The sequence below is a fragment of the Equus przewalskii genome, chromosome 19 (assembly GCF_037783145.1).
Source record: "Equus przewalskii isolate Varuska chromosome 19, EquPr2, whole genome shotgun sequence".
In the NCBI taxonomy this organism is placed as follows: Eukaryota; Metazoa; Chordata; class Mammalia; order Perissodactyla; family Equidae; genus Equus; species Equus przewalskii.
In genome coordinates, this window is record NC_091849.1 from 61877876 (window position 1) to 61904582 (window position 26707).

Consider the following 26707-nt stretch of genomic DNA (forward strand, 5'->3'; position numbering starts at 1 on the left):
GATGGAGTGGTTTGGGAAATTAAAAGCAGTGACATGACCTCACGAATTATGAAATAAAATTTTAATCATGTTTTAGGAAGGTTATTTAGGAGTTAGTTTTAAAGAGGAGAAGATAAGGTAGGAATTCATCTCAAACTATGGAAAAAAACAACGAAAGACTGTTGATTTTCCTGTTGATAATTATTTGGAGAGACATCCCCATTCTGTTAATGATCAAGAGAAAACAGAAATGTGCTATGTTTTACAAGTCGGGATATATAGTTTGGAAGATAAATAATTAGATAAAAGCCATTTAAGTGCACCTGCTATAATTTTGACACCAACTGTTTTTTTTCTTGAAAAATGTGTTGAATTCAGAAAATTTTAACGTACTTGCTTAAAAATCTAATTTTTTCCTAGAATTTAAAACCAGACATATTTTTGTTATTAATATTTTATAGCATATTTCAAAGGTGAAATTTATTCAAGATAATCCGTAAAAATACTTCTTTGCTTCTATTAATTAGATTTTCTGTTTCTGAAGCAGTCAAGTTTCATGATTATAGACAGAGAGAGAACAGAGAACAAATATGAACAGAAGGAGGAAATTAGCAACATTTGTTGAAAATAAAGAAGAAATATGATTAAAATTTTGAGGGTCAATTAACTGCAAATGTGCCAAACCAAAACCAGAGGTTGTACGATGAGAGGAGTCTGTGCTTGTACATTTTATGTTCCCTTAAGGCACCTTATGGAGCGTGTGGACAGTTTCATAGTGAAGCTTGAGACCTACTTTTAAAGTCATTTAAATCCCCAATTTAATACAGCGAATCAGTTATCTGGAGCAAAATTGTGGACTCTCACTTGGTCTTAGTTATCTGACTGGAAACCCATGGGCAGGAACTGGCTGGGAAATCGTACAGTCAGATGAGAATAATGGGCTGTTTTTTGTTAATTGTATTTTATTCGAATGTGATTTTTAGACTTATGGACTGGGAAATGTGCTAAGATAACTAAATAGCTGATTATTAAATCTGGAGGAAGTCGATGTGATAGAACCAGTGGTGAAGACAGGAAACCAGTCACGGTGCTTCCGGTGCTATTTTTCTTGCAGTTTTTGTTGTTGTTGTCAAATATTTTTACTTTAAAAGTTATTTATATTTTTTATAGAAAACTTAGAAAATATGGTCAAATTCAAAGAAAAAAGCAAATATCAACCATGATCTCCCCACAATAAATAACCACCACAATAAATGATGATCTTTTAGTTCTGTATCCTGACAATGTCCTTCCATGCATATATGTTTGTAGTTTACAAAGTAATGTGTGACCCCTTTCCCTGAGTTGCAAATGCATGAGATTGCAAATTCAGAGCTACAAACCATGGTGAGGAGCCTGGTAAATGATGCTGAGAGGAAAGGATGCCTTTATCCTCTTTAGACTCTCCATCTGGATTTATTTTTTGAGAGAAAAAAGTTTATTGCTTTGTAACCAAATTCCACTGCATGTCGTCCCACATGTTCTGAACTCACTGGATAAGTATAAAATTCATCATTTGTCTGTTACGGTGGAGACTTTTTAATAACTTTAAAGGACAATGGACTGAAATAAGATGTACTTTAAATATATACCATCTTAGAGTTAAAAAGAATTTATTTTCTAATTTTACATGGCTTTACAATCATCTTGTTGAAGTAAACTGTGTTTTATAAGTTCAAATTACGTTCTTTGAAAGTTTGTTTCCAAACACATATACAGATGTCACTTATAAATTACTTTATTGTAACGACACAATTATTATAAATGTTTAATATTACTATACTTGTCATAAATTCACCTATAATAGCTTTAGAATTTCTCACCAAAACCAGCAGTTTCTCCATTTCTAGTGTGTTGTCAGTGTAATAAGACACACGGGGGGCCTAGTGAGGGAGCAAAGGCGTTATAAACCTCCATATACTCGTGTCAACTTTTGGTTAATTAGAAGGCAGTTCTTGCGGGTAACCCCGGTCGGCCCTAGCTCAGCAGGAGCCAGTATTTGGAGTGTCGGAATGTTTGGAATTGATTCCATTTCCTAAAGCCTCTTTTTGGATTTTAGTGTCCAGAGCAGGATGGCTTTGAAAGTACCACATCGTCATCGGTACCTGCTCATGCCGGTAAAATGTCTATATATCTGCCAGCAAAACAGGGACTTAAAGCCCAGTGCCAGTGCATTCCACACAAGGTACGGTGGTTTTCGTCTACCCTTGCTACCCCTGAATGTGACTCTCGCTCTTTAGTGCTGGTTGAATCAAACTCACAAGCCACTCAGTCCCTGGGGTGGGTTAACAGAAGGGAGCTGGAGATAGGATATCCTGGATAGTTCTGAGGCCATCTGGCCCTCTTTCCAGGGTGGGCATTAGAATGAATAGGAAGGCGAAGGGAGGAACTACCTGCCATTGACAAGTACTGAGTACTTAACATGTGCCAGGAATCGGCTTCAGCTCTGGGAATTCACAGTTGAGGGAACACGGTACCCACTCTTCAACACACACACATTACTCTACGCAGTATTTCTTTGTTGTGTGCAGACTGTGCGTCCACTATCCCCACATATCCAACCAGCTGTCTCCCTCCACCGTGAGCTGCATGGGGATATGCAGTGGGGCTCTGCTATTGCTCAGAGAACTTGCTCCCCTTGTACCAATATGATCCCTTGGTCGTGGAGGCTGGGCCACGGACCTCCGTGACTGCTTTTGTGGACGTTAATGGCAGTCATGAGGCTGTGCTAAGAGCAGGCTGAGTGATCTCTTGATGGCTTTCCTCTATGTCCAAACCTGAGGAAAGGAAGGAGGAAAGGAAAACTTGCCCCAGTTAGAGCAGAGTGTCCCCTAGCACTGTGACTTGATACATGCACTTGGACTTAACACATCCTGGGACCACTTTTCTCCCGGCTGCAGGAGGGGACATGGGGGTGAGGTGAAAGTCTAGAGGAACCTTATGTTTCCTCTGGCGACCGGTACCATATAGGAAGCTCCACGAGAAGGGCAAGGACAAGGTACGTGGGGGCCATAGAGAAGCAGCATGTGTCCCAGGCTGTGGAAGTTCTCGTGGAGGAGATGATGCTAAATGGCATTTGGCAGAGGGAGAGTAGGGAGCCTCAAGAACAAGGGGAGAAGGGCATTCCAGAGGACGGACTAGCATCAGCTCAGAGGAGGGCAAAACTTCATCTTACTGTTATCAACTTCATAGTTATAAACTATTTGTCTTTAGCTCAATGTGACAGAACGTTTGGTAACACAGAAATTCATTTTTGCTCAGGGAGAAGCAGGATTCCCGGGAGCTCCAGGTTCACCTGGTCAGAAAGGGGATAAAGGAGAACCGGTAAGACCACCCAACACTGTTGGAATGAAATCGAATTGGTTCAAAAGCGACTTTTTTAATGCGTGCGTCTCATTTTCCTATGCCCATACAAGTACACATTTCTGTTAAAGGCCATCAAGGGCTGTATTTAAATGCTGAACACTGACTTACAGAAAACTACATCAGCGCCCAAGTCTGCTTTTGAGTTCCTTTTAGAAGGCTGGCCTAAAATTTGAAAAGATTTGGAAACCCAAATCTTTGTACTTGTAAGCAAACCGTAAGCAAAACTGTGAAGCAAGAATGTTTATTTTTTATTTGTGCCCTAGCCTTCCTTAACACTCTCTTCTCCAATTCCTTGATGAACTCCTGTTTCTCTTGTCTGCCGAGGGGTCCCCACTGAAGATTCTCCCTTAGCTCCCTACCATTTATTTATTTATTATTTAACTTCTAATAAATTCATACCTCCTTTACCCATTTCTTCTACCCCCAACCCTGGCCTCTGGCAACCGCCAATCTGTTCCCTGTATCTGGGAGCTTGGTTGTTTTCTGATTTTGGAGCGTTTTTTTAGATTCCACATATAAGAGTGGTTGTATGGTATTTGCCTTTCTCTGTCTGACCTTTCACTTAGCATAATGCCCTTGAGAGCCATCCATGTTTGCAAATGGCAAGATTTCATTCTTTTTTCATGGTTGAATTACATATGTATATTATATATATATATGATATATTATATATCTCTCACAATTTCTTTATCCATTCATCCTTCCATGGCACTTAGGTTGTTGTCATATCTTGGCTGTTGTATATAATGCTGTAATGAACATGGGGGTGCATATATCTTTACAAGTTAGTTTTTTCATTTTTTTTTTGGATAAATAACCAAAAGAAGAATGGCTGGATCATATGGTAGTTCTATTTTTAATTTTTTGAGGAACCTCCACACTGTTTTCAAAAGTGCACCAATTTGTATTCCCACTAACAGTGTACAAGAATTCCCTTTTCTCTACATCCTCACCAACACTTGTTATTGTTTGTCTTTTTGATAATAACCATTCTGACAGGTATGAGGTGATCTCATTGTGGTTTTGATTTCATTTCCCTGATGATTAATGATGTTGAGCATCTTTTCATGTACTTGGCCTACTGTATGTCTTCTTTGGAAAAATGTCTATTCAGATCTTCTGCCCATTTTTTAATTGGATTTTCTGTTTTGCTATTGAGTTGTGTGAGTTCTTTATATATTTTGGATACAGGCATACCTTGGAAATATTGTGGGTTCACTTCCAGGCCACTGCATTAAAGTGAATAGCATAATAAAGCAAAGTCACACAAAGATTTTGGTTTTCCAGTGAATATAAAAGTTATGTTTACACTATACTGTAGTCTATTGAGTGTGCAATCGCTTATATCTAAAAAAAAACAACATAGATACCTTAACCAAAAAATACTTTATTGCAAAACAACGCTAACAATCATCTGAGCCTTCAGTGAGTCATAATCTTTTTGGCGGTAGAGGGTCTTCTAAAAAACACAGTATCTGTGAAGGGCACTAGAGCAAAATGCAATAAAATGAACTATTCCCATATTAGCCCTTATCTGATATACGATTTGCAAATTCTTCCATTCTAGGCAACTTCCATTCAGTAGGTTGCCTTTTCGTTTTGTTGATGGTTTCTTTTGCTGTGTTTTTCAGTTTAACATAGTCTCACTTATTTGTTTTCGTTGCTTTTGGTTTTGGTATCAGATTCAAAAAATCATCACCAAGACCTACATCAAGGAGCGTACTGCCTATGTTTTCTTCTAGGAGTTTAATGGTTTCAGGTCTTACATTCAAATCTTTAATCCATTTTGAGTTTATTTTTGTGTATGGAGTTAGATAGCGGTCAAGCTTCATTCTTTTGCATGTGGCTGTCAGGTTTCCTCAACACCATTAGTTGAAGAGACTGTCCTTTCCCCATTGTATATTCTTGGCTCCTTTGTTGTAAATAAATTGTCCATATATGTGAGGGTTTACTTCTGGACTCTGTTCTGTTCCATTGATCTATGTGTCTGTTCTTGTGCCAATACCGCATTGTTTTAATTACTATAGCTTTGTCATACAATTTGAAATCAGGGAACTCGATGCCTCCAGCTTTGTTCTTTCTCAACACTGCTTTGGCTATTCGAGGTTTTTTTGTGGTTTCATACCAAAGTTTAGGATTATTTGTCCTATTTCTTTGAAAAATACCATTGGCATTTTGACAGGGATTTCACTGAATCTGTAGATGGCTTTGAGTAATATGGACATTTTAACAATATTGATTCTTCCAATCCATGAGCATGGAATATCTTTCCATTTATTTGTGTCTTCCATTTCTTTCATTAATGTCTTGCAATTTTCAGTGTACAAGTCTTTCACTTCCTTGGTTAAATTTGTTCCTGGGTATTTTATTCTTTTGGATGCAATTGTAAATGGGATTGTTCTCTTTATTTCTCTTTTTGATAGTTCATTATAGAAACACAACAAATTTTTGCATATTGATTTTGTATCCTGCAACTTTACCAAATTCGTTTATTAGTTCTAACAGTTTTTTGATGGAGTATTTTAGGGTTTTCTACATATATCGTCATCTGCAGATAGTGACAGTTTTATTTCTTCCTTTCCAATTTGGATGCCTTATTTTTCTTTTTGTTGCCTAATTGCTCTAGTTAGAACTTCCAGTCCTGTGTTGAATAAAAGTGGCAAAAGTGGGCATCCCTGTCTTATTCCTGATCTTAGAGGAAAAGTTTTTAACCTTTCATCACTATGTTCAGCAGTATCTTGTTTAATCTCCACATATTTGTGAATTTTCCAGGTTTCTTCATGTTATTAATTTTTAGTTTCATGCCACATGGTCAGAAAAGATGCTTGATATGATTTCAGTCCTCTTAAATTTATTAAGACTTGTTTTGTGGCCCAACGTACGATCTATCCTGGAAAATATTTCATGTGCACTTGAGAAGAATGTGTTTTCTGTTGCTTTTGGATGTAATGTTCTGATTGTGGTATACAATGCTTTTAATGTACTATTGAATTCATTTTGCTAATATTTTGTTGAGGGCTTTTATATCTATGTTCATCAGGGATATTGGCCTGTAATTTTCTTTTCTTGTGGCTGGTTTCTCTTGCCTGCTGATGGGTCCCCACTGAAAATTCTTCCTTAGCTCCTTACCCTTTATTTAAATATCTCGCTTTACTGAACATCTCTGTGTAAAGCATATTGCTAGGTGTTATATGGGATAGAAAGACTAGGATGCATTCTCTATTGTCATGGATTATACATCTGAAACGAGACAGAGGACATTACCGGGCCATACTTGTTAGGTATAGGAGAGTTGCAGATGTCCGGTGAGAATGGTCTGGGGAGACCGTGGATAGAGTGTCGTGGAGCAGACGGCGAGTGATCTGGACCTCTGAGGTCTAATTCTAGGCAATATCTCATGCTGAGAGATTTACCTGGAGTTCTCCCTCACGTCATCCAAACTTAAGTGTCCTGTTCGCATTCTTTAGTGCCATGTTTTACTAGTTAACTAAGTAAATTAATTGTGCTAAGGTTAGGAGTTGATTATTTCTTTGGTTCTTTCCATTGTGAAATAGAGTTAACTTCCTTTCACACCTTAACTTGGGAGTCCATGGTTCTAAATTAGCTACATAATCTAGTTGGACTCCTTATTTTAAAAGGTGGGAGACTGGTGTCTGAGCAATGATTGATACCTCAAAGTTGCACAGCAAGCTTCGACAAAGCTACTCATAGTCATTTGACTCCCAAAGAAAGGTTTGCCCATGGTAGCTTCCGTGGGAACTTTGGGCACCTTAGTAGGTGGTGGAGAAGAGATTTTTGAGGTAGGATGGAGCATTTATTTTTGCCCTTTAAGTCACATTATTTGGGATAGCTTTGCTTTCAATATCATTATATGAAAATTTAAGATAATTAAACAATATCGAGTTCTAAGGACTACTCCAGTTGAACTGAACATATAAATCATGATAGCAATAGCTAATATTTAGTGAGTGCTTACCTTGTGCCAGGCACCGGGAAGTGTGATTTAGATATGTTATCTTTTTGATCCTCGCAACTCTTCTTGTTAGGAATTAGTATTACTATTATACAAAGCTGAAGCTTTGGGAGATTAAATTATTGCCAAGATCAGATGGTAAGTGGTCAAGCTGGGGTCTGAATCCAGGCCTGTTGACTCTGGTGTCCTTCTCTTAACCACCATGCATTTTGAAGGCTGCTCTCTATTTTAAAAGCTCTTCAGTATTATTTATCTGTTCTTTGAACATAGTACTTCTACTTGTAATATCTTTTTTTAATCATTATAAATGCATAAAGCACATCAACCTAATATTTCTATCCTCGTTTTGCAACTGAGAGAACCATGCAGGGGTAAAATGATGTGCCCAAGGCAACTTAATTAAGAGGACTCAGAGAGTAGAAAGATCTCCAGATTAATCCCAGCTCTTGTCAGCTTAATTGGCAGTGTGAACTTGGCCAGGCCACCCAGTCTCTCTATGCTTCCTTTCCCTCAGCTCTACCTACATCATAAAGTTGACACAAAAGTGCTTTGAAAAGGCATATGTGGCTTAGTTGTTGGTGACTGTGATGTGGTACATATTAATGTTTCTTCACTTGACTTTCCTGCTCTTTGACATACCAATTCTATAAGTTTAAGATTACTGACACAGGATGACATTTCACATGTTGGTTTCAGAAGGGGTAAAATACTTTTAAAACATCCCTGTCCCTTTAAAAAAACATTTATTCATCAGAAGTATGGTCCTAATTATTAAGAAAAGTATTAAGTAGGGGCCAACCCCATCGCTGAGTGGTTAAGTTTGTGTGCTGCACTTTGGCGGCCCAGGGTTTCACCAGTTTGGATCCTAGGCACAGACCTAGCACTGCTCATCAGGCCACGCTAAGGTGGAGTCCCACATAGGACAACCAGAGGGACCTACAGCTAGAATATGCAACTATGTACTGGGGGGCTTTGGGGAGAAGAAGAAGAAGAAAAAAAAAAGAAGATTAGCTCAGGAGCCAATCTTTAAAAAAACAAAAAAGAAAAGTACTAGGTAAATGTTAAGAAAATCGTTAAATCACCTTTAAATGATTTTAAAAGATTAAGTACTGAGTCACCCTTGTTAGAGCATATGTTTTTTAAAGACTCATCTTTCCTTCATACTCTTTAATCATAAGTAAATGTCTCCCATTTTAACATCTAAATATGCAATTTTTCTTTTGTTCATTCATCCACAACTATTTACGGAGTTCCTCTTATTGTAACAAAAAGGGTGCTAAATGCTGGAGCAATAGCATAATGAGAAAGTACAGGGCTTGCTCTCACTGAGTTTGTAATCTAGTGATGATTTGTCCAAGTAGCCTTGCCTCCCTCTGTAGGAATTAAAACCAGTAGAAAAGAACTAGGAAGGAACTAGTAAAAATGATACTTCTTAGCAAATTTATAGTATGCCAAATCTATAAAATATACAAAAATGTGTCTTAGAGTTATAGTGCATTACATAACTTCCCATTTATGATATATTTAAAAAATATTAACATTTGTTTTAACTTCCAGACAACACAAAACTCATAGTGGTGGGACATTTTAGTGGCAAGGCAAAAACACTGGGATAAAATAAGTTGATAATCTACAAAACAAAACAAATAATATATCAGTGTACTTCCTTTAGTTTTTCAGTACATGCACCAGCATCTGCTTACACCAGCATAACTCTTGCCACATAAATAAGACTTCGATGACCGTGGCCATGAATGTGTTTAGCTTTCCTGGCACTTGTAATAAGTATGGATGTGTTGTCTCCTTTTAAGGAATTGATGATGAGTCTGTTCCTGTTCCTATTGTACTATGTGATCCAGCAACTTTAATGTGCAATAAATAAAGGTGGCTTCCTCTGTGTTTAAGTCTGGTATATAATTTTCATTGTTAGAGCAGGTGCACGAAATAGTGCCTGGATAGCATGGAGATAGAAAGTCATTTTGCTGTAAGGCGTATTGAATCGTTAATTTTGTGATCAGAAGTGCAGTGTTACTAAGGGGACCAGATGTTGTTCTCAAGGTTTTCCTTTGGGTCTTATAAGACAAGGAAGGATATTTAGGGGAGGTAAGACTCTGTGCTAGAAGGAGTACCACTTTAGTGCCTGAAGTATTTGGGATTGGATTCTGTCCACCTCTTACTTGCTTTGAAAATGATCCTTAATAACAGCTACTCAGTGGTTCACTGTGAAGAAGGAATACAATAAAATGTATATAAAACACTTAGTACTGGAAACTGGCACATAATAGGTACTTGACAAATATATGTTTCCTCTGCTTTCCTAGCCACAGTGTAATTGTTGAAGGAGCGGTGGAGATAATCCTTTTAGGTTCAGTTTAGTTTCATATGTAACTTGACCAAAAACAAATAAATCTTCATTTGTGAGATAATCTCTTAGAATTTTCCGTTGATTAAATGCTTTAGTATATGAAAATCTTGAGTCATTATTATATGCTACTAGTAGTAAATATTAATAATTTATTGATAATTTTTTCGAAAAGTCACTCAAGAATTTAAAAATTTCATTCAAATCTACCTTTTGTTCCGAATATTCTTTGATAAGACTTTTCCTGGATGTCGTGTAGTGGTTTTTGAGGAGGAGATTCCTTGCATTGTTATGCTTAGATAATGTTGATTAAGAACCATCCAGAGGGGCCAGCCCGGTGGTGCAGCTATTAAGTTCTCATGTTCCGCTTCCACAGCCTGGGGTTCTCCGGTTCAGATCCTGGGCACGGATCTATGCACTGCTTGTCAAGCCATGCTGTAGTAGGTGTTCCACCTAAAAAATAGAGGAAGATTGGCACGGATGTTAGCTGAGGGCCAGTCTTCCTCAGCAAAAAGAGGAGGATTGGCAGCAGATGTTAGCTCAGGGCTAGTCTTCCTCAAAAAAAAAGAACCATCCAGAAACAATTATAATTTACTTTTTCTCATTAATGACGTGCTTTATGTTACTAATACCTTGGTGCATTTTACTTTTGGCTCAATGAGATAAAATGAGAAAAGTTTTGAGATTGCAATTTCCAAATCTCCTTCCAAATTATGTATTACTTGTTACAATATTTCTAAAGTTGAGTTTTGCAAATCCTTACCGTGATCTGTAGCAGCTTTATAAAGACCAAATGTTGCTTTTACTTATGCCCATATTCTATGAATTAGACGAATACTCTGAATAATCATGTAAGTAAATCCTGTCCCACCTGGGTCAGAATCCACCAGTGGCTTCCTGTCTCCCTCCAGATAAACACCAAAGCTTCACATAAATTGTAGAGGTCTCCCTGCCCCACTCCGCACTCCCCACGTCTCCTGCCCTCTCCTCTGTTCCCTCCTGCCTCAAGGCCTTTGCACCAGGTTACATACAGCTCGAATGTTCTTCAGTATGCACTTGGCTCTCCTTCACATCCTTTAGGCTCTTGCTCAGAAATCACTTTAAAATAGAAAGGCTTGCTCTGACATTTCTTTATAAAAAGCATCCCTTCGTCCCATCTCTATCTTCTTTCTTTTCTTAGCGTTTTTATTGTCACCTGACATGCTATCATTATGCATCTACTTATCCCCCCCCCCCAAATATGAGTTGTGTGAGCACCATATATAGAATAGCTTATAATAGGAGCTAAAAATATGTCGAATGAATGAATGAACACTGTACCTCAAGGAAAGTCTAAGTCATTCCCTCGGCTGTTTCTAGAACCTATAAATTCTGTTCCCAGTTGCCCAGGGGACCCTGCCAAGTAGGGCAAAGAGTCAGTTTGCAAAGAAAGAGATGGATAAGCTAAATCATAAGGACTATTATGGTATTCGCTGTTGTTCTGCTACACTTTTTCCTTTAAAAAAACAAAAGTCTTTTTCATATAGTGAGCTGATTATTTTTAGCTTGATATTGCCAATCAGTTAAAGAGGAATCAGAAATATTTGGGAAAAAGCCCCAAGTTTTGGTATGATTTAATATTTATCTTTATTTGCTTTTTTTCTCATCCACACTGCAATGCTTCATTGATCTGATTTACTGCTTTTTTTTTTCATAAAGATGATGACCCTGTCTCATGGAGTGAGATGATTTCAGATTCAACCGCCGCTCATATTTGAACACCTAGATGTGATCAGTATTCTAAATCAGGGCACCTGATCAGACTGTTCTAACTATGCCCTTTGTCCAAGACTCAATTGTGGATGACAGTATTTGAAATAATAATTAATCATTTCCTTTCATTCAGACTCAATTATTATAATTTTCTGAATTTTTAAATTCTCTTTTCTTAGCAAGTATAGTTAGCAACCTAATTACTTAGCAACCGCCTTGCTTTCTCGGTTCTTTAAGACCCCGGCTAATACCCTCACCCACTTTAAACTTGAAATTCTTTCAGAGTTTTTGTAAAAGAGCAGCTCAATTCTAGTGTTTCTGGAACTAAGGGGGAGTGTGATCTGAGCTCTATTTTGGGAACAATTTTCGAGTTTATTTTTGTATTATTATCTTCCTCATATCTAATTAATTTCCTCAAAAGTGTAGTCTTTGTCAAATGATTGCCTTGCTGATAGACTTTTCGAGAAAATCAAAGCAATTTAAAATGGAGTGAGTTAACTTACTTGACTCGGTACTCAAAGACTTTGGTGTTGCTTCCTGTGTGCTGCCCACCCTTTCATCTTCCATATGGACCCTCCGTTCTGAGGCGTCTAATATTTTAGCCCACAGGTGACTGGTGAGTTTCCCTTTACTTTCTTTCCAGTATGACATTACTCATGTTCCCATTCTGTAGCCACGTCACACCAATATAAAAGGAATTGAATCAAAGTATGTTCATAATTTTTTTAAAAGAAAGAATATCTTCCCTTAATAATAACCTCACAGAAGTAAGATTTAATATTATGCTTTTGACTTTTTGTCTATGTCAGTATAAGAAATAAAGACTATTTCTTCATCTTTTCTAATCCGATATTGAACATATTGGATTAATTGGCAGATCTTTTTTGTTTTTGTATCAATTTTACCCAATCTAACATAATCTCGTTTAATCTGTAGGAACCTGAAGTTTACTTGTGTGCCTTAAACCTGAAATTAATATATAATATCAGTGTAATAATGGCATTATGTTACTCATAAAATTCTAATGTATTTCTTAATCTCTATCAAGCATTAGTGATAGAGAAACTCATTCAAAAAGTTTATATTAGAAAATAATTAAATAAAATTTAAAAATAAAAGAAAAAAATCTATATTGTTTTCCACTGTTTCAAGGATAAATTTATTAGACTGATTTGTGACAGAGCCATAAAGACAGAGATGGGTAATGCATCGGCTTCATTGAGCAGATTTTTCCAGTTTAGGTGGGAGAGCAGAGAAGCTGACAATTGGATTGATCCAGATTTGGGGATTTTCCTGGAGGATGTAATGGAAGGTCAGGCACACTAAATGAAGCACATATGGGTACATTACAGTCTGAAATTTCATGACTTATTTGAATTGAAAGCATCAAGGATCAGTTGAGGTAACAGCAATAAAATCATTCCTTACCTCTGATAAATATAAAAGAAATGACAAAGCTGAATTACACATGTCTGTGTGGAGAATGTCTAGTTTTAGTTTCGATTAGCAGTTTAGTGTGTATTAATCATTAATTTTTTGATAATTTGTTAATTGTAAAAAGTATAGTTTAACGACTTGTGGACAGTATGAGGAAGGAACTTAAGGTGCCAACTTTGGTGCAAGCGAAAGCCACTCATCTGTGAAATGGTAGCTGCTCTCTGGCAACATTAGCAATTAATACACATTTGAAAAAATCTCCTAATGAGCGTTTCTATATTCTAGGGTGCAGCTGGTATTAAAGGTGAATTTGGTGCTCCCGGAGTTCCTGGAGTAAAGGTATGTTGATTTGCTATTTGTTTAAACTTTGTGGCTGTTTTATAAGGTTGCATCAGCTAGGAAGGGAAAATAGGCAGGACAAGTCTGATAGTCCAGGGGTTGGTGGCTGTGGCCCTGCAGGAGGGCTGCCAAAATCTCCCACTGGAGGATTTTGTAAATGAAGTTGTACTGGAACGCAACCACACTCGTTTGTTTTCATATTGTCTAGGGCTGCTTTTGTGCTATGCGGCAACATTAGTACTTGTGGCAGAGATCACATGGCCCGCAACCTCTAAAATATTTACTGTCTGGCCCTTTGCAGAAAAGCTCTCTGACCCCTGCTCCAGAACACTGGCCACTCTTCCAAGAGGCCCAAGGCTTCTTAATGTCACTATTCCACGGATGGTGTAGTATCTTTTAATGCATATTTCACTGTAGACATAAATTAAAGAAACATTTAAAAATATAGTTCTACGTGAGATATTATAAATAAAAATACAAGGAATATATGTCAATACATCAGTAAAATGCTATATAGTATTTATCATAAAATGGTTGATTTTTGTATTGTCTTCTCTGATACTGTAGAGATGATTCTAAATAACGAATTCACTCTTGAGAAATTAGTGTTGCAGTTCAGTCTCATTCAAGTTCGGTTTTTATAGAAACTTTGAAAAATGGTTATGTTTGTAAATTAAACCGCAATTACCTTGTCTTATTTTTCACTATATATGTATACATACGTGTAAGTAACTTAAATTGCTGAATTATTAAAGTTTCACATGTTATGCTAAGAACGTTCTCTTCTTCACTAACGTCAGCTTACAGTAAGTTTCTGTGGCTGCTCTGGCTGCGCTAATTATCATGTGAGCCCGTGTACCTCGTTATCTACAAGGCCACGACCCTTGTGCTTACTAACCTCAAGCTGTCACAGGAGTGACCAAAGCAGAAGTGGTAGGAGGTTCAGAAGTTTTTAGACAGATGTGTTTAGACTCCTTCTTACATGTGTCTCTGGTATCTGACCGCTTCACTGATGCTGCTTTTTTTCTTCTAGACATTATTCAGCCTGATATGCAAATTCTTTACTCCTAGAGTAGTATAAATGTTAGATTCAGTAAAGTCCGACCAACTTTGCTGAACGATGATATCTTGCTGTGAGCTAATGTTGATTTGGGCTGCTCTCCTCTTGCTTGAGCTTGCTGAAGACATTCATTGAAGACTCTTCGTCATAAATAAGTTCCTCCAAGCACTTGTTCAAATGTATGATTCCTTTAAGATTCCTGTTTTTTTAGTGGAGAATACTCCTCGCTCACCTGACTCCTAAAGAGATTGCACCACTCCAGATTTGCTTTATACATTTATTCCACCAATCTCTTCCTAAAATAGGTCCTAACAATCTGATCGTTTACATTTCAGATCATCGGGGTTTTTCAAAGTACTTTGAATATAGGAAACTTTTATTTATTTTTTATTTTTTTTATTAAGATTATGATAGATTACAACCTTGTGAGATTTCAGTTGTACATTATTGTTAGTCATGTTGTGGGTACACCACTTCCCCCTTTGTGCCCTCCCCCCACCCCCCCTTTTCCCTGGTAACCACCGATCGGTTCTCCTTGTCTATATGTTAACTTCCACCTATAAGTGGAGTCATATAGAGTTCGTCTTTCTCTGTCTGGCTTATTTCACTTAACATAATACCCTCAAGGTCCATCCATGTTGATGCGAATGGAACAATTTGGTCCTTTTTTATGGCTTAGTAGTATTCCATTTTGTATATATACCATATCTTCTTTATCCAATCATCAGCTTCTGGGCATTTAGGTTGGTTCCACATCTTGGCTATTGTAAATAATGCTGTGATGAACATAGGGGTGCATGGGACTCTTGGGATTGCTGATTTCAGGTTCTTAGGATAGGTACCCAGTAGTGGGATGGCTGGGTCACAGGGTATTTCTATTTTTAACTTTTTGAGAAATCTCCATACTGTTTTCCATAGTGGCTGCACTAGTTTGCATTCCCACCAACAGTGTATGAGGGTTCCTTTTTCTCCCCAACCTCTCCAACATTTGTCACTCTTGGTTTTGGATATTTTTGCCAATCTAACGGGTATAAGGTGATATCTTAGTGTAGTTTTGATTTGCATTTCCCTGATGATTAGTGATGATGAACATCTTTTCATGTGTCTCTTGGCCATACTTATATCTTCTTTGGAGAAATGTCTGTTCATGTCCTCTGCCCATTTTTTGATCGGGTTGTTTGTTTTTTTGTTGCTAAGCTGTGTGAGTTCTTTGTATATTATGGAGATTAATCCTTTGTCGGATAAGTAGCTTGTAAATATTTTTTCCCAATTAGTGGGCTATTTTTTTGTTTCAATCCTGTTTTCCCTTGCCTTGAAGAAGCTCTTTAGTCTGATGAAGTCCCATTTGTTTATTCTTTCTATTGTTTCCCTCATCTGAGGAGTTATAGTGTCCAAAAAGATTCTTTTGAAACTGATGTCAAAGAGTGTACTGCCTATATTCTCTTCTAGAAGACTTATTGTCTCAGGCCTAATCTTTAGGTCTTTGATCCACTTTGAGTTTATTTTTGTGAATGGTGAAAATGAATGGTCAATTTTCATTCTTTTACATGTGGCTGTCCAGTTTTCCCAGCACCATTTGTTGAAGAGACTTTCTTTCCTCCATTGTAGGCCCTCAGCTCCTTTGTCAAAGATTAGCTGTCCATAGATGTGTTGTTTTATTTCTGGGCTTTCAATTCTGTTCCATTGATCTGTGCATCTGTTTTTGTACCAGTACCATGCTGTTTTGATCACTGTAGCTTTGTAGTATGTTTTGAAATCGGGGATTGTGATGCCTCCGGCTTTGTTTTTCTTACTCAGGATTGCTTTAGCAATTCGCGGTCTTTTGCTGCCCCATATGAATTTTAGGATTCTTTGTTCAATTTCTGTAAAGAATGTCCTTGGGATTCTGATTGGGATAGCGTTGAATCTGTAGATTGCTTTAGGTAGTATGGACATTTTAACTATGTTTATTCTTCCAATCCATGTGCATGGAATGTCTTTCCATCTCTTTATGTCATCATCAATTTCTTTCAAGAAAGTCTTGTAGTTTTCATTGTATAAATCTTTCACTTCCTTGGTTAAATTTATCCCAAGGTATTTTATTCTTTTCGTTGCGATTGTGAATGGGATTGAGTTCTTGAGTTCTTTTTCTGTTGGTTCGTTGTTAGTGTATAGAAATTTTACTGATTTATGTATATTGATTTTATACCCTGCAACTTTGCTGTAGCTGTTGATTGTTTCTAGTAGTTTTCCTATGGATTCTTTTGGGTTTTCTATATATAAGATCATGTCGTCTGCAAACAGCGAGAGTTTTACTTCTTCATTGCATATTTGGATTCCTTTTATTTCTTTTTCCTGTCGAATTGCTCCGGCCAACACCTCCAGTACTATGTTGAATAGGAGTGGTGAAAGTGGGCACCCTTGTCTTGTTCCTGTCCTCAGAGGGATGGCTTTCAGTTTTTGTCCATTGAGTATGATGTTGGCTATGGGTTTGTCATATATGGCCTTTATTATGTTGAGGTACTTTCCTTCTATACCCATTTTATTAAGGGTTTTTATCATAAATGGGTGTTGGATATTGTCGAATGCTTTCTCTGCATCTATTGAGATGATCATGTGGTTTTTGTTTCTCATTTTGTTAATGTAGTGTATCACGTTGATTGACTTGCAGATGTTGAACCATCCCCGTGTCCCTGGTATAAATCCCACTTGATCATGGTGTATAATCTTTTTGATGTATTGCTGCATTCGGTTTGCCAGAATTTTGTTGAGGATTTTTGCATGTATGTTCATCAGTGATATCGGCTTGTAGTTCTCCTTCTTTGTGTTGTCCTTGTCAGGTTTGGGGATCAGAGTGATGTTGGCTTCATAGAATGTGTTAGGGAGTACTCCATCTTCCTCAATTTTCTGGAATAATTTGAGAAGGAAAGGTATTAAATCTTCTTTGAATGTTTGGTAGAATTCTCCAGAGAAGCCGTCTGGTCCTGGACTCTTATTTTGGGGGAGGTTTTTGATTACCATTTCTATTTCCTTACTTGTGATTGACCTATTCAGATTCTCCATTTCTTCCTGGTTCAGTTTGGGGAGATTGTAAGAGTCCAGGAATTTGTCCATTTCTTCTAGGTTGTTCAATTTGTTGGCATATAGTTTTTCATAGTATTCTCTTATGATCCCTTGTATTTCTTTGGTATCTGTTATGATTTCTCCTCTCTCATTCCTAATTTTATTTATTTGAGATTTCTCTCTTTTTTTCTTGGTGAGTCTGGCTAAGGGTTTGCCGATTTTGTTAATTTTTTCGAAGAACCAACTCTTTGTTTCATTGATCCTTTCTACTGTCTTTTTTTGTTTCAATATCGTTTATTTCTGCTCTTATTTTTATTATTTCCCTCCTTCTACTGACTCTCTGCTTTGTTTCTTCTTCTTTTTCTAATTCTGTTAGGTGTCGTTTGAGGTTGCTTATGTGAGCTTTTTCTTGTTTAGTGAGGTGAGCCTGTATTGCAATGAATTTCCCTCTTAGGACTGCTTTTGCTGCATCCCAAATGATTTGGTATGATGTGTTCTCATTTTCATTTGTCTCCAGATAATATTTGATTTCTTCTTTAATTACTTCAATAATCCATTGTTTGTTCAGTAGCGTGTTGTTTAGTCTCCACATTTTTGCACCTTTCTCTGCTTTATTCTTGTAGTTGATTTCTAGTTTCACAGCATTATGATCAGAAAAGATGCTTGATATTATTTCAACTCTCTTGTATTTATTGATGCTTACTTTGTTTCCCAAAATATGATCTATTCTTGAGAATGTTCCATGCGCACTTGAGAAGAATGTGTAGCCTGCTGTTTTTGGATGAAGTGTTCTATATATATCTATTAAGTCCATCTGGTCTAATTTTTCATTTAATTCTATAATTTCCTTGTTGATTTTCTGTCTGGATGTTCTATCCACTGGTGTTAATGGGGTGTTGAGGTCCCCTGTTATTATTGTATTGTTGTTGATGTCTTCTTTTAGTTCTGTTAAGAGTTGCTTTACAAATTTTGGTGCTCCTGTGTTGGGTGCGTGTATATTTATAAGTGTTATGTCTTCTTGGTGGAGAGTCCCTTTTATCATTATATGCTGTCCCTCTTTGTCTTTCTTTATCTGTTTTGCTTTGAAGTCTACTTTGTCTGATATTAGTATAGCGACACCTGCTTTCTTTTGTTCATTATTAGCTTGGGGTATTGTCTTCCATCCCTTCACTCTGAGTCTGTGTTTGTCTTTGGGGCTGAGGTGTAGAAAACTTTTATTTTTTAAGCCAAATACAGAATCACTGGAGTACTTGGACTGTAAAATAGATCATTGGACTTCTTTATTGTGGGATGTAGAGTAAGATTTATATACATTTACACGATGAATTATGGGAAAGCAGGATAAAATTACCCTAGAATATTTTAAACCAGAATTTACTAAGAGTAGTGTAAAATACCATTAATTTCCATTCTCCAAAGAGACATCTCTTGGATCCTATTTGTGAAAAGCAGGTATGAACTGCTTCTGATTGGCTGTGGACGGGGGTCCTGGAAAGGTGCTGTCAACAGCCTGGCTTCAACACAAGGACTAGATGAAACAATCAACAGGCTTGACCCCATCAAAAGTTGACCAGATCCACCCTAGTCAAGCATGGTGAGATAAGAAAGCACAGGCTAGAAAGTTCAATGGACACATCAAGAAATTCTCTAAAAAAAAATAGAGTTTCTTTGAAAAGAGAGGGCATTTGGGACAGAGTGAAGGAACTGGAGCAGGACACAGGGCTGCTGAGACAAGCACCACTCAGAATTAAAGTTTCTGTTTCTTTTCTTAGAAGCCCAGGTTTGTAGAAAGAATTGTGTGTGGTGATTCATCCTACGCTCCACTTAAAGTAAAAGTTCAGCGACTATAAAGGAATAAGCCAATTGGAGCTCGTAATTCTGGGAACTGGGAACCTCAGCCCTTGGGGCCCGTCTTGTCAAATGGTGCTGGAGAGAGTCTCACAAACTCAGTGAGCTCCAGGGTCTATGTGAAGACACCGTTTCCAGGGAAATTGAAAGCTGACGTGCTAGAGGAGAAGGTGTATCTGGGCTGTTCTAAAACTGGTGCAAGTTTGCTCAAGCAGTTTTCTTTGGGTCTAATCTACCTGAGTCAGTAGCGTTACAGACAGTGAGAGAATTGGGGCAGCTTCCGGTGGTGCTGGACGTGGGCTCAGGCCACGTGAGCTCCTACATCCTGGTTTCAGTCAGAGACCCTCCTTGGTGGCTAATACCCTCCCAGTTTCTGTAGAATCACTGAGTTTTTGACCACATCCTCTCCTCAAGGTCACAGTCACTGGTGGTGCCAGGTCTGCTTCTAACTTGTCGCTTCATTTAGCTCTTAAAGGGATGTACATTCATAAGTGAAGAAACGTCACCTCAGGTGTGTCTTTCTCACTCTGATAATCCACAGGTTACCATTTATTTAAAACAACTCTAATGAATATATACAAAATTAAAACAACAAGAAAGCTATTGATATCTGATGGCACGGTTAATAAGTTTTAAATATTTGACTCCAATGAAGATATATCAAATTTTTTTAATTTTTAAAATTTCAAAATTTTTAAATTATAGTTGTAAAGATGAGCACTTATGTTTGGGGGAAAGTACTTCCGTCGTTTTATGATGAGAATAATTTGATTGAATTTCCTGGGTAAGTTTCCAAAGAAAAATGATTAGTTCTTGGAGTGCAGTGTGTCCTCAGGGCTCTGACACCCACAGTGGGCTTTATGCAACTCACACTCCTCTCAGGGTCTTCGTGCAGCAACCCCAAGCTTCACTTTGATTCTGCTTCTCAGCATTTGTAATGCTTTGTGGGGTTCTTTTTCTTAGAATTAGAAGTATTTAAGAGTTCTGTCAGAAGATAAAACAAAAAAAAAAGATGAATTGTCTCACTTGGAACAAGAGCATATGCAAAGTGCGATAGAACATGTATCTCAGGTATAATATTCTGAAAGTTAAGTTTTTTTACTTTTTAAGGGTTAATATTTAAACTAGAAAACTGATTTATATTAATGGAGTAAAGCACATTCTGAGCAGTGTAGAATAGAATTTGTATATTAGCTGCACTTTATACTTACAACTAATGTGATACAGTAATAAATTAAGAGATTTGCATATAAATCCCATTATTCTAAGACAAACCTACACTTTGAAGTTTGGCTAGGTGACAACAGTAAATTCCTTTGAGTCAAACAAACAAATTATTAGTTTACTGAGGTGGCATTTTTTTCTTAGGCCCAGGAGAAAAATGGTTCAGTCAACAACGCTATATTATGAAATCAGTTTATGGAATATGGAGTCGTGGAGACTTCGAGGGTTAAGAACCGTAGCATTTAGTTATGTTCTTGTGTGATTGTAACACTCATCGCCGCCTTCAGACTTGCACGAGGCATTCGGACCTGACAGATACAGCCTCCCTGCCCACACACTGCCGAAAAATCACTGTCCCTCTACATTTGTTCCCACAGCTAGGATTTTGCCTAAGAGATTTGCTATATTTCTGCTCTGGGTTCGTATAGGGAAATCTCTTCTATATAGCAAGTGTTGTTAGTTATTAGTCACTGGTGACTTCTGGTAAGCTTGGTTGGACAGAAGCCACTCTCAGTCAAAATGAGTAAATTGGATGGTCCAGTTTTCGAGAGAAGTGAGTAACTTTATGCACAAGATCCCACACCGGCATGTGCACACACGCACACATGCAGACACACAGATGCATGCATGCACTCACAACTCGCAGCCTTGTGGTGTGCAGGGGAAAAGGAGATGAGGATTTGAACACTGGGAGCAAGTCCTGCTCACTGGGTTACCTCCAGACGTAACCCTCCAAGAGTCCTTGCCTTCATCACCTGAGCATTTCAAAAGAAAAATGGCCTCATTCTCTATTTCACGTACGTATGTCATGTGTCAGATATGTTTTTTGAGAAGTGGGGATATTTTTAAAAATAGGAATAATTATTTTCCAATAATCTTAATCCTAATAATACTATAGTAAAAATTGAATACATATAGAGGCTAATTTATGCTAAAACCAATTTTTGTGTCTGCTGAATTACTTAAAGTTTGTCCTGATGTTATTTTAATGGGAAAACTTTTCGTACACACTTAATTTTCCTTCTCATGGAGTCAGAATGCGGTAAACGGTAGCCTTCATTATTGTACCCTTCAAATAGCGAGTACTCAGAGTTAGGTGCCTGGGTTGGAATCCCAGCTCAAAAACTCACTCTGTGTAATTTGGGGCATGTCTCTTGGTTCCTTCTAAGTTTTCTCCTTCATAAAATCGGAATTATATTGTACCTACTTCTAGTTTTGTCTTAAAGATTAAATGAGATTATTCATGAAAGTGCCAGCTCAGTGCCTGATATATAAATATTTGGTAAACAATAGATATAATTTTAAAGAAAACAGTTTAATGATTCTATTTTTCTAAACTCTGACTTACTATGAAACTAAATTAAAACTCATTTGAAGGAATTTATATTATTTATTCAAAATATATCTAGTAGAAATTTTAAAAGTCACATATTTTAGATAATTTTGACCTCTAACAACAAACTGAATGTTAGCAAACCAATGAATTTTCTACTTAAATGAATTGTTTATGAGTATAAACTTTTACAATAATAATAATAGCAGCCACTTACCCAATAATTACTATGTGCCAAATGCTATCAAGAGACTTCTTTACATTATTTCATTCATTCCTCACCATATCTCTATGAGGTAGGATTCATCCTACTTCACAGCTTAAGAAACTGAGATCTAGAGAGAATAAAAACATTGCCAAAGTTTCATAGTTAACAAATAGTGGAGTCAGGGTTTGAATCTTTATCCCCTAGGAATGCATAGTTCTTGCACCGTGATCATGTTACATCATGTGAATGGCCCCTCAAGGGTCCAGATTTCCTTTGCACAGACAGTTCTGAATTAGGTCTTAAATTCTTTGCCTGCAGCCTAGAGAGGAAACTGCACAGGGCTGCCTACTGCTCCAGGGAGGGCTCTGTGCCTTCTCTTTAGATCTATGGACCCTTTCTAAAGTCTGCCTAACCTTAGATAGTCTGACTCTCCCATTCCTCGGAAAATGGCATCCACCTATTAACAAGCATCATCATATGTTTTTTCACCAAATGGAAAGATTTTGTCTAGCTTCACCTTCTGAAATAAGCATGATGAAAACAATATGGTTTTATTTTGTTTGGTTTTCAAATTTAAAATTGTATTTGAAATATACTTTCAAACTTTCCACACCTGACTCTCTGGAGACCCTTATCTGTCCTGCACACCCACCTCCAGGCAGGTCAATCACGGCCGCACTCTCCAGATTAACTGTACCTCAACACCTAACTTGGAAACTTCTCTCTTTATGTTCTCCACCAAATGAGCTTTTGATATATATGTGTGTATATATATATGTGTGTGTGTATATATATATGTGTATATATGTAATTATATATATAATATCATATATAATATCGATATCATATATATATTGAATATCATAAATTCACTTGATCAAAAAGTGTTTGACTTAGTACTGTCACTTTATTAAAAAAAAATTGAACTTTTAGAGGTAAGAAGCCATATGCATTAAGGCACTTAGGAAGTATATCTGATAACACAATGAGAGAGTTGCCAAGTTGCATGTCTTAAAAACAGCTGGGCTGACTACTCTCTTTATGAGGTGCTTGGTGTGACGGGGCTTTTCTCCATAACCTCTGAAGCCCTCAGTCTCTGCAGAGGGCTGAAACTGAACTGGGAAGATCCGTCATTCCCTAACAGTCTTTGTATTTCTTTTCTGTTGGAAAATGAAATGACTATGATCTTTAAATCTCAATTTTCCCTTAAAAAGATGTTTTATGAGAAGACTGTAGCTTCAGGAAATCAAGGCAGATGCTGCAACAGTTTATGAAAGTGCAGACAAAGCTGGTAGCTGTTGTGAATTATAATGAACTCTCCTCCAGTCCTGGTCCAGATGTAGCATTAATGCCTCGGGGACTCAGAAACTTACAGGCGTTTATTGAAAAGCTGGATAATTTTGTTTTGTGAGTCGACTTTCTCTCTGTGTTATCCAGTTTCATCTAATTTTCCATTGAAATTCAGAATTAAGATTAACTTCAGAGTTCCTCCCAAGTTTAAAAAAATATTAAAATACTTGTGACAATTTATTGTAGGAATCAAAACACTACATGCGAAGAAAAAAATGGACAACCCAGCTTTTTCCTAACAATGGGACAGTTCCTTACTATGAAATTGTCAAGATTTATTTTTAAAAAACGTATGAGCTATATGTTAGAGAAAATACCTCTTAAACAAAGAATCACTTCTATACGCCTATATTTCAGAATATTCTGCAATGAATGAAGGTAACGTCAAATCTGGATATAGGATTGAACTTTTTCTCATAACCAATATTCACAGAAAAAATGACCACAAAGAAAACAGTTTTATCAACCTACTTGTCGGCTCCACTTACTAAAGTTACAAGAATGATACTTGAATTATCAGTGAAAAAATGACTGCCTTTACAGGGAGTAAGTCTCATTTAATCACCTTATCTGTGGGCAGTAGATTGATACAATACAGCACGAAAATGAGCAGGAAAATGAGAAGGACAGAGGTAATAGAAGGACAGGAAAAGAAAAGAAACCTGCTCCCTCTGCACTTGATTTTATTTCTTAATGGTTTCTTGTTCCCTTCTAATGCCTTCCACTCGTACCCCAAGTCGAGCAGTTGGCAGAGAACACAACAGATGGATGACAAGCCCAACACATGCAATGGATTTGGCACCAGGCACTTGACTTTTATTTGCTCAACAGTTAGCCAGATTTCAAGAACCTAGTCTGCTAATGTTCCTATTTGGTTTAATTCACTATGAGAATCTAGCACATAAATATTAAAATATTGCCATAAAAAGATCACACACACTCTGTTCCTTTGCATAGCTTAGTGTCTGATTATTTTATTCTTGGTGTAGGTTGCTGAGATACTCAACAGTGAATTTAAAGACATCTACAGTTTCAAATATTGAAGTTTTCTTAAAGCGGCTCTGTCTAAAGGAGCATTTAGCCAAGTGAGGGATAGCCAGAGCCAGTGTAAGGGACTGAAGGAACCTGTTAGGAAAGAGTAGAAGATTCGAGAGGATGATTACAGACAATTGGTGTCTTTCTTCCCTCCCACCATCCCTGCATTTTCACGGATTACCAAATTCAAAGCTCAAGAAAAATTGCATCTTTTTCATGAAGTCCTCCTGGCCACCAGGCAGAATTAATGGCCCCTTCGCTCTCCCCACATAGCACGTTATTCGCATTCCCAAGGTAGTTTGTGCCTTTGTCCCCAGCATAAGCTCCTGGAGAACAAAGACTTGGTATCTCTCTCATTGCTGGAAGCCCGGCACCTGGTCCAGCATATGGCACCAGCTTGGTTCTGGATAAACATTTGTTGAGTTGTTCGGAACTCAGGGGGACTTAGCCCCGGGCCAATAGAGAAGAGAAATAGAGGATGATTGTTAGGAAGCTGTGCTAGGAAGGATTGGGAAGAGCCCCCTGGCAGCGATGCTTCAGTGCACATCTTCTGTCCTTTTTTCAAAGGCGTACTTCAGGGAGACGGGAGGACAGCAGAATCTCTCATCTACCTGGCAGAGCTCACAGATGTTGCTTCCTGGAATAAAATATAATAGAGAGAACTATTTACAGCTTCAGAATTGCTTCCCTTTCTCTGGGAGAAATTGTCCTCTCCCTTCTCTCTCTGGCATCAAACTTCTTTTTCTCTGAACTAGGTTTGAAAATCTCCTGACATTCTTACAGCATTGCTAAGGCATGTTCTTTCTCCGTATCTTCACAACCATTTACTTCAGGGCTAAAGATAAGTAACCAATGACTTAGTGCCTTTCAGCTCCAGTAGAAGTAATTGATATGGAGCAGGACTATAAATTACTCATCACGAGGAATACTTCAGACAGGAAATAGTTTGCAGTTACTGGTATCTCACTGTGCTCAATTAGGAGCTTACCGATGACACTGTCCTTCTCTTTATATCTTAAATCATCTTTCCCTTGTTAGAATACTTGATTCAGATGTCACTTACTCTACTTCAGATATTTCAGTAGATGATACACATTAAACCTCTTCTATTTTCTAGTACTTTTATGAAGCTTCAAGTTTACTTAAAGACTGTCTTACAGGTAGTCTCACAATAAAGTGAAAAGCCCAAACATTTGTTCTTGACAGATCCATTTTAAGAAAATCATCACAATTATATAGAAGCCCAAATTTTTTAATGGATTATACAACATTGGCCAAGGCTCAGCTCCCTAACTTCACTGTAGATGGAAAGAAACGTTTCCCTCTCCAAATCGGTTCAGAATTATTTGTTTTTTACTTTTTATTTGAATAACTCAGTATAATTTGCATTCAATTAATTTGAAAAAGGCTTATAAAATGTATTCCTTTTGAAAGGAAGACTTTATGGTTGTAGTTGACTAGAAGCTCAACGTATACATGAACAATCTAACTTTAAAAAAGCAAGTGGTATTAGTAGATGTACTGTATAGTGTCCAGAATGAGGTGTGTGTGTGTGTGTGAGTGTGTGTATGACAGTCCTGCTCTCTATTCTGTGGGAGTGAGACCATTTCTGGAGTGGTGTGTTGAATTCTGAATGCCACATTTTAAAAGACATATTGGCTGACCAGTGGGTGCCCAGAGAACAGTAACTATGATATTAAGGGACTCTGACCTGTCATTTGAAAAATGATTGGTTTACTGAATAGGTTTGATCGTGACACAAAGGGATGTCATATACAAGACCCATTAGATATTTTTTCCCGTGTGAAATGAGACCAATAGGTAGTAATTTGGGGAGGGTTAATTTGGGTTCAGAAAGCATTGTTTCAGTATCCACATAGAGAATTGTTTCATTTTACTCTCCACAAAGCAAATTAAGCAGCAAAAGTGCCTGATTTTAAGAAGCTTTCAGTAGAATCAGCACCTCAACACATTCTGTGGTGGAGATGGTGGACATAAGTATATGAATTTACACATGTCCTTCTGTTTAAGAATACCCATCCTGCTTGCTTTCTGGGTATCTGCACCTGCATGTACTGTGTCCCCACACACTCAGGTCAGTAGTTTTTGAGAGAGTAGACGCTGGGTTCAGCTGCTTCTAACTCCCCATATGTACAATACTATGATTCAGACATGGATCCACCAGGTATGACCTTTGGTGGGCTGGTTTTCCCCTCTTTGAAAGGACCCATAAGAATAAGTAACAATAGGGTATTGTTCATTTTATGATTAAGAATGTTTTATATTTGCCTTATCCTGAGCATAAAAGTGATAATATATCCCCATGTATTAGCTGCATTAAAGATCCAGCGAATACAAAG

General features: G+C 37.4%; 1 protein-coding gene across 4 annotated transcripts in view; it reads left to right on the forward strand.

Moving 5' to 3' along the window:
• Positions 1 to 26707, forward strand: part of COL19A1 (collagen type XIX alpha 1 chain) — a 312844-nt gene that overhangs the window by 54931 nt on the left and 231206 nt on the right. For all 4 annotated transcript variants that reach the window (XM_070584878.1, XM_070584877.1, XM_070584876.1 and 1 more), the window contains 3 exons: positions 2078 to 2203; positions 3280 to 3342; positions 13194 to 13247. In XM_070584878.1, coding sequence (XP_070440979.1) covers positions 2078 to 2203; positions 3280 to 3342; positions 13194 to 13247 — 243 coding nt within the window. The remainder of the gene's footprint in view (positions 1 to 2077; positions 2204 to 3279; positions 3343 to 13193; positions 13248 to 26707) is intronic.